Source organism: Hoplias malabaricus, chromosome 6 (genome assembly GCF_029633855.1).
Source record: "Hoplias malabaricus isolate fHopMal1 chromosome 6, fHopMal1.hap1, whole genome shotgun sequence".
NCBI classification, from domain to species: domain Eukaryota; kingdom Metazoa; phylum Chordata; class Actinopteri; order Characiformes; family Erythrinidae; genus Hoplias; species Hoplias malabaricus.
The window spans coordinates 32,901,047-32,910,064 of record NC_089805.1 but is presented as its reverse complement, the minus strand read 5'-3'; the positions used below and the strand labels follow the sequence as shown (position 1 = coordinate 32,910,064).

The window sequence follows — 9,018 nt, the reverse complement described above, 5'->3', positions numbered from 1 at the left end:
TAATTGTTTGAAGTGAAATCATCTGTTCTGAAGAACCAAACATATGGAGAATTGTTCACAGTGGTCTTGATAAAAACCATAAATATTATTTAATGACTTTAGAAACTATTTAATAAATCTACAATGATGTATAGACATTGTGTTTCACAGATTTGTGATGAGGTGTTAGCCTAAAATGCCATGATTTCACTGATTATAAAAAAAACTTTAGGTACACTGGTCATTTTGGATTGTCAGCATTGCTGCCTTTGTTAGTATAACACCACTGTAAAGAATATACAGTGGGGCTGGGATGGTGATTTAGTTCAAAATAATTTTTAAATTTATGATTTTATTATTTTCATTATTATTATTGTTGTATCTCTTTTAGTGTGTCTAATCAACGTATGTCTGTCGTGCCTTCCCTTCCCCTTCTCCCATCCCAGCTGTTAAATGTTGAAAAGAATAAAAAGTCACATAGGAAGTTAATCATGAGGTACCAATTAATAATTAATAACCAGTTGATGATTTAATGTCTCATAACTTTAACGTATTTACTGTGGCGAATACGTGCTTCCATAAGTTTCCATGACGTACAGAAGTGTATCGTCCTCCAGTGCGCATGTGCTCTGTGGCGCAGCGGTAGAGTGCAGTGAAGTAGAGAGTAATGGCTATGTGGGGAAGAGCTCTGCAGAAACAGCTAAGTTTGAGTAGCAATGTTCTCAGACCTGCCGTGGTGTGCCATAAACGGCCCATATCTGAAAACGTATCTAGACCCAAGGCCACTGTGCAGGCTGGTGACCATATTCTCTATTCGCAAGAGCATTTTGCCCTGAAGGAATCTCTAAGAAAGGTAAACATGTAACATTAGCCTTTTAGCACAATGCACTGCTCCACTGACATGGCTTCTTAAAACCTTCAGTTCTCGGTTTTAAGGTCGTTTAACTACATATACCATGAAACAACGTCTGTCTGCTCCTGAACAATGGACTGAATATTACGCAGGAAGTGGCTTGTGGCTGCATAAAAATAACTTTTTGTTGATCATAAAATACACGGGTCGTGTGGAATTCGTTATTTTGTGCACTACGTAGGGAGTTATGGCCCGAGTTTACCGTGACACACTCTACATATCTGTTGAGAAGTGGGTTAAACAACACACCAGGAATATATTCCACAACACAATATTGATAGGATGTGTCTAATTGTTCAAGTACACTTCAGCTCAAATGAGTCTCAAAGGGTTTGCTACTCGTGTGATTCACTGCAAACGTCATGCACCTTTGCTCTAATTAGATATGGGATTGTGAAGCTTATGGCTGAATATGCAAAATGTTTGTTAAAGACATATAATGCACTATTTGTGTATATACATAGTGAACTACACCAGCCCTAAACAACATGACAATTATGGTCATGTGACTCTTGACTTACAACTGACTGATGCTTTGTGCAGTTGGTAATCTACACAACACTATCTTTAAACACATTTATTTATACTTATGACTCACACAGATATTGCACAGATTTTTTTAACAGGGCCTGAGGAAAAGAAGAAGCACTGCTTTCTCCTCGCTCAATATTCAGGGTTGAAATGCCCCTGAGCAAGTGACCCAAACACCCAACTGCTCTCTAGTGGCGCTTTTCCACTACATGGAACCTACACGACTATGGCACAGCTCTTTTGATTTTCCACTGGCCAAATCTGGTACCTGGTTCCTGGAACCGAGTAGGTTTTCAGTCCCAGCTCGCTTGGGGCTCCAACTGTGCAGAGTAGGTGCTAAATAGTGACGTTTAAACTATGCAGAGCAATGATTGGCCAGAACCATGTCAATCACCACAAAATGAAGAACCCATTTAAATCCTGCACAAACCACAGCTTGTAAAAGTTATGGCAGCACGTAACATTACCTTGAGGTCAGTGGCGGATGCTGGTCTTTCAAGGAGGGGAAGCGGCCTACATCATGAAATGTGTTGGTTTATTTATACATAAATTCTACCCTTCGTTCCTTTTCAAGAAAATGATCTGTGACCCTGTCGTACCAACAAGGTGTCTTTTCCAGGGACTTGACTAGTGTCCTCTCAATGGCCAGCAGAGCTAGGCTGCTTAAACGGCCTTGGCATGTGAAGTGTGTCCGCCTGTGAGTGCTTTTTGATTGTGGAGGGACTCAGCACCACTCGCTGGTCAGAAACTGCGATAGAAGTCAGAAAGAGTGATAGAAGTCAGTCTCCAAACACAAGCAGCTACAAAAAACCCCACCAGAAATAGAAGCTTGATTTGTCACTAGTCATTTTTAACAAAGAAAATGCCGGTAAGAGGTTTAAGAAAGTGTCTGTTTCAACTCAGAACAGAATGAAAATGTAATGCTCCCACGGATCTTTATACCAAAGGATCGCTGATTCGCTCATTTTGCTGTCAATCAAAAAGGGATTCAGCCTCAGACAGATCAGGCAGAAGCTGAGCGTTTGGGCCAGCCGAGGCCAGCCCACTGCCCCATAGACCCCCAGAGACGCTGAGCGTCCGATGGGCGGGACAAAGCCTAGTATTTATCCAATGACTCGTCTCATTTCGCTGCTTTGCTATTGAACGCTGTTTAAAGCACTGTGAGGCTGCGGGAATGATTGAGAGGAAAGCCGCGTCTTTACCAGTGATAAGAAGCTGATTCTGAACAAAAGTTGAGCGTGTTGTAGTGCATATTTATTTAATGACATGTACACACAACAGTATATATTTGATCACTTATTTTTTGACATTTTAGGGGAAGCTGAGCTTCCCTTGCAAACATAGAGCAATCGCATCTGCTTGAGGTGTTTTGAAGAAGCCCTGCCAGTGGAAAAGCGACAAGATTTAAGCATGCAGAGTCTAGTTATGTAGAATTGGACCCATGTGGTGGAAAAGCACCATAGTGTGACACAATGTGTCTGCCTGCCAATCTGTTTGTTTGTGTTTGTGTGTGTGTGCACTAATTTCTGTAAACACTTTTCAGTATTCAGATTTCAAGGTCAGATACCTGATTCAGTATAATGGGATAATAGGCAATCAGTTGTGACACAATATTTATGAACCTGCCAGCAGTGAATGCTTAGACCTTGAGTGGTGTAGAACTTCCTTTCACTTAAAAGGAAGAAAGAACTTTTCCATACAGATGGAATCACTATGCCTTTGGCTCAAAATAGTGTCCAACTGGAAATGGCTTTAACAAAGGAAAAGGATGTTGCTTTGTGGTGTAATCCCTAGTGGTTTGGAGTGGGTCAAAGAGGGTTGGTAAGGATATACTTAATTAAAGCACAGCAGAAAGCAAAATTGGTTTCATTAGATGGTTTTTGAATGTTGTTTTCTTTTGTATGTTGGTAACCAGGGAGATTACTAACATTGGTGTATATTCCATATTTAGCTTTTCTTAGGAGATCTTAGTATCCACTGGTCAGATGTCTCATGTGCATATGATGTGCTGAAAGTGGAGGATAACCCAGTGCTCTTGAACTTTTATAACATTTCAGAATACATACCTGTGATGTTTTTTTTTAATTTTGGGTTCCCTGAAGTCCTTACTGGTTTCCTTGTTGCATTTCTATGGTCCCTCCTTTCCTGTACATAGTGAGTGACTTTTGGGAATTTTTTATTTTTTTTAAAGTGTGTGTGAAGGCCCACAATAGTTAGTGCTTTTGTTCCTTTTTTTTCTCCAATGAAACTTGATCGGTAGCCCAAACCGTAAGGCCTACAGGCTTGATGTTTGGTCAACTAGTAGTAAAACCTCCCGCTACTCAGGCGTAAAGAATCAGCCCAATCAGCCTAATGGTGGCGCTACAGCGACTCGGAACACGTCACCATCTGTATCTTTCACATTAGATATATTGGTGTGATTTTGGATAAGCAGAGAAAATATTTTAGGGCTATTTTTTCTGTTTTACTCTGTTTGAATTACAGTCATACACAAGATAAGATGTAAATTGCCAATCCATTAGAGCTTCACATAGGGCCCACTCCACTCTTCCAACCGGCAGCCACATCATTTTTATTGTTCCAATCCTACAGCTACACCCTAAGTTTGCTGTGGTTGTCTGATCCAATCAGCAACCAGCCCACAGCACCTCCAGAAGTCTCAACAGTGAAGTCTGGTGTCGTAAATCCACGCTGGCCTCCCTGGTGACTAAGGCTGTACCTGGCCCCACTGGTACCATTAATTCATGCTCAGTGCCACCAGTTCCTTGTGAACTTTATGTCCTACATCACCAACAACCACAATAGCACCTATACATTGCATTTCCCCAAGTAATCTGTGCTATCCCTATCTACAACCATGGATTAGACCTTTCAGCTGTTTCTGATAACTCCTTCACAGCCACCCTTAGTTTCTGGCCCCTGATGCCAAACTGCACAAGCAGGGATGTGGCAGACTTGAACACAAGGTTTTTTTTTAACACGTGAGTTGTCAGGGTGCCATAAAGACTCATTTCTTAGGCTGTATAAGAAATACAAAAACAGGGCAGGCGGGGTGTATATTGACCACCAGGCATGAATGGGCAGGAAATGGTGAGAGGAAATCATAGGGACAGGAAGTCGAGGTGTAGAGTTGTAACAAGATTGAAATAAGACAGGAAAAAATGGAAGAGATCAGGAAAAGAGTGAAATTGTTGTGTGTCATGCTGTGAGGAAACCTTTCTGTTCTGCACTGGGGTCGACTAGTCATCCTTTCACCACCCTGAAAATTATGAAATCACATCTTCCACTGAATACTGCAGAAAACTGTAAACACTGAAAAGTTAGTACCTAATGAACAATATTTTTTATATTTTGTTTGTGTCTGTCTATTCCAGCACTTTGGATGTGAAATAAGGTTAAAGAATTAAATGTTATTTAATTACTTTTAAAGTTTATATTGTTGTTTTATTATTTACTATAAAGGTGAACAAACTTAACTTGTCAAACCCTATTTAATTAAATTTAACTGTGCAAACATCACTTGGAATTTAGGGTTGAGGAATGCAAGTCTGGAACTGCCTGCTGGTCTGTGGACCTATTGAGAGTTCCACCTTTCAAACGTTAACATTTAAAAAACATTAGAAGTATTGTTAAAGGCACTAATAATATTTGAAAGATATTTACAAGGTAGAATGGTAGGAACTAGTTGATAGTCAATCTGTCATTTCAGTTAAGAGAATACTGAATCATGACTGTACTAGAGAAATTATTCAAGAATGACTGTATAGTGAATCAACAGTGTTTCCCGCAGAACTCAAATGCCCTTTCCTCCCCGCAGGAGTGGTCTTTTCAGACTGGGAAAGTGGCTCTGAGTCTTACTCCTTTTCCCAAGAGTCATGTTATTGCTGCAGACAACAATCCTTGTCTGACGTGGGTGAAGGGTTCATTACACTCTTGAGGAACCTTTAGGGGATGTGATGCTATTTCTGGTTGACCAAAATTAGAAACAGGAATACGAGTTAGTACCTAATTTACTGTAAATAAAATGAAAAAAAACTTTTGAAATACTAATTATATATTCATATCAGTAGATTTTTTCTGTTCTGTTCATAAGCCTAACAACACTGGAATATGAGAACCACATATCAAGATCTCTCAAGGATTATTAATTTCCTATTAATAATTTGTTTTTAACTTTTGTGGATTTGTTTTTGTGTGGCTTCATTGTGCAAACTTTTTTCAATAAATCAATAAATAAAACTTTTTGTTTTTTATTTCTTTTTGTAGCTCATTGATCAGGAGATCAACCCATATGTGGACAAGTGGGAAGAAGAGGGTCAGTTTCCAGCTCACAGGATTTTCAAGGTCTTAGGAACTGCAGGCTTTTTGGGGGTCAACAAACCCACTGGTGAGCAGACCAAAATCAAAAGTTGTTGATTTTAAATCCCCTGGAGTAATAAACTTTTACTCCAGTACCTGTAATTTAGCTGTGAACAAGAGGATAGAAAAATCATTTTTTTTGGCTAAAAAATGTATGAAAATACAGCTTTGAAACTTGGTAATTCTTACACATGCAGAAGAACTGATCTTCAGATTGACCTTGGACAAACATCTGCAGATCAATCTGTGTTAAATGCAGTGTGTTATATACAGAATATATATATATATATATATATATATATATATATATATATATATATATATATATATATATATATATAATTTGTCTTTTTTCCTACAATGGACTGTAGCATATATTTGGGTGCTTCTGTGATGGGACCTTTACAGTTAAAATATATTTATAAATACATATTACATTTAAAAAACAAATGTATGTGTTGGGATGAGAGTCTACTGCTTAACATTACTTCATAAATCTGTAGGTCAGAGAGAGAGTCTCTGCATTAAGAAGTGCTGACACTGGAAGCCTTTTGCATTAGCAGACAGGATTAAAAGAGAGCTTGGGAAGCATGTCCTGGACTCAAGATTACCGTCTTATATATTGTCTCACCTTATTAATAGTATACAGCGTGAGGTTATTTGTCAGAGATTCCAAATTTAGATTATGTGCACACTAACATAACGGGAATCCTTATTGTTGTTTTACAGTAATACAGTCATACCTCAGTAAACGTATGACTACGCAAGTATAATTAAAGGATCCAAAATGGATTAGTGGTAGCACATTTATTATACAAGCAATTCGGTACAAACCAGACGATTGCCCATTGTTCTAACAAGTGATGTGATTCATATCTCCATGGATAAACAATGGGGGTTAAGTGAATCTTGATTAAGATTACATTAATGATTCGATTATGTCTAATCTTGATTACTATGCTCCATCTGGATATTTAAAATCTTTAAATAATGTTTAATTGTTCTGGTTTTCTTCTCACTTGTTTTAAAAAGTGCATTGTTTTAAAACATTGACATGGATATTTTATTAATGCGTAGAAACAAGTATCAGTGTTTTAATTCCCCTGGACCATTATTTCATTGACAAATGTACAAAGAAAACTTTTCCAAAGTTTTTACTGCCCAGCTTTATTGTAGTTTGGAAATACAGGTTAAGTCAAGTAGCAGGATGCCCTTTTATTCCTTTGATATGCTACATCTTCCATTGGAAAAAATTACCCTTGATCCAATATGGTGGCTTTCAATGCGGCGGCCATGTTCCGGACATAGCCTCACACATTACTTGCTGGGTTATTTAGATAAAAGGGTGTCCTGCTACTTTTTATTTGTCCTGTATGAAAATGCCTGCATCATAATTTTTTACAGAGTGAAATAAATGTGAACATTTATCTATTCAGAAATGCAGCCATCATCCTATCAGATGGTCTAAAAGACATGCATCAGCGTATTTGGATATTTTTTTATTGGAATAAAAAAATTGGAATTTAAACTGCATTTTTCATCATTCATGCAGATATTTAGCTCCACACTTCCATGTGTACTGCAAGTGTTTCTCTGTAAATTTTCCACACTTAACATCAACTGATTATGACCCACTTAAATAATATACCTTCAAAATTATATTTAGGGCTGTACATTATGCAATATTATAGAGAATTTATTTTATTTATTTTGTCATTTCCCAAGAGAAATTGGTATAAATATGAGATTACTGAATCAGGTTAGACGTCCTTCCACATTACCAGTTTCAAGAATTCATGAAAGCAAAATACATTTTCTTAACTGAAGGAAAAATCCCCCAAAATAACAGATAACTAAGAGGAAAGTCTGAGCACAAAACCTCTGATATGGCTGGACATTGTGTCAGTGACCTCTCCTCCCTAGAGCTAGATAACTTATTATTCCAAACTGTGAAGCATTTAATGCAATCTTACACTTGCTTAACTTGGCAGCTTGGTATGTTTTTGTCTAAGGGATGGGTTTATCATGTTCTTTAAATATAAGAAAAAAGTCATTGAATATATGCTGTGACATTTCTGGGCCAATCCAATGTATTCTGCATCATTATAGCACATCTTTCTAGTACTAAAAATTCATAAAACAGTTAAAAACCCTATGTATAATAGTTAAATAGCTTGTAAATTCTAATTCTTTTTGGGAGACTGCAATCTGTTTGAGAAATTCACTTGGGTTAAACAACATACTTGACGTCACTTGACATATGTTTCTCATAAACTATTTGAAAAGCAGCTATGATTCATTAACACAGACTATCATGTTTTCATAATAGGGGGAATGACCTGTCTGTCTCTTTGGCACTGAGATTAAGATTCCAAAAAATCAATCTTAATGCACAATTCATACCGACAGATACCATTCACTTTCGTTATGATTTCTTGTTTTGGTTTGGATTTTTATATCCATTGATGCATTGGAGAAGCATCTGACTGCTTTTTCATAGACAGTTTTTCTCTTTTTCTTAAAATGTTATCCTATTGGAATATTTTCATTGAATCACTGAAGCCGAGGCTCTTTCCTCTTCTGCCTGGTTGCTGTTTGAGGCTACATCAATGCAGTAGCCTTATCTATCCACAGCTGTCTGAAACCTGTTTCCTCTCCCAAAGCCTGCCTCTTCTTAGTGCCCCAAGAAAAATACATGCCACTTTCCTATCATGTTTTTAATAGCTAAAAAACCCTTTTAATCTACTAACCAGTGGAGGTTAAGCCACATATTTCAAGTCTTGTATGATAACTAAGTGGTTTTAAATTAAATAGAAAGTTCAGTGTTAAATGCAGAACAGGTCATATTTTATTTATTTATTATTAATCATATTGAAGTTCATAATTTTAGCCTTTATTACTCAAACTAACAATTTTTGTTGTTCACTGTGTTTCAAACATGATATTTGAAATTAATTTTATAAATCTGTTGACATTTCCATAATCCAGGATAAGGAACCCTTTTCTTGGTACCAAGTGGAATTTTTGCCCATTGTGGATTCATGCAAGACTTCAGCTACTCAGCAGTGTGTGTTTGCCGTTACCTGATTCTCCTGTTTATGATAAGTGATAGAAGACAGATCTAGACTGGGGGAAGTCAGTCAAGCCCTCACACTCTGTGTCTATTAAGCCATGTTGTTGTAACGCCTAGAGAATGAGATCAAGCATTCCACTGCTAATTGAACCTTGTCTCTCTA

The 9,018-nt window shown here is 37.5% G+C and overlaps 1 protein-coding gene across 1 annotated transcript in view; it reads left to right on the top strand.

The window, feature by feature from the left end:
• The first annotated feature begins 599 nt into the window (after positions 1 to 599).
• The window catches only part of zgc:85777, a 36,749-nt gene continuing 28,330 nt past the window's right edge, over positions 600 to 9,018 (top strand). Inside the window, exons 1-2 of the mRNA XM_066675731.1 lie at positions 600 to 832; positions 5,690 to 5,810. Of these exons, the coding sequence (XP_066531828.1) occupies positions 647 to 832; positions 5,690 to 5,810 (307 nt within the window). The 5' untranslated portion in view covers positions 600 to 646. The remainder of the gene's footprint in view (positions 833 to 5,689; positions 5,811 to 9,018) is intronic.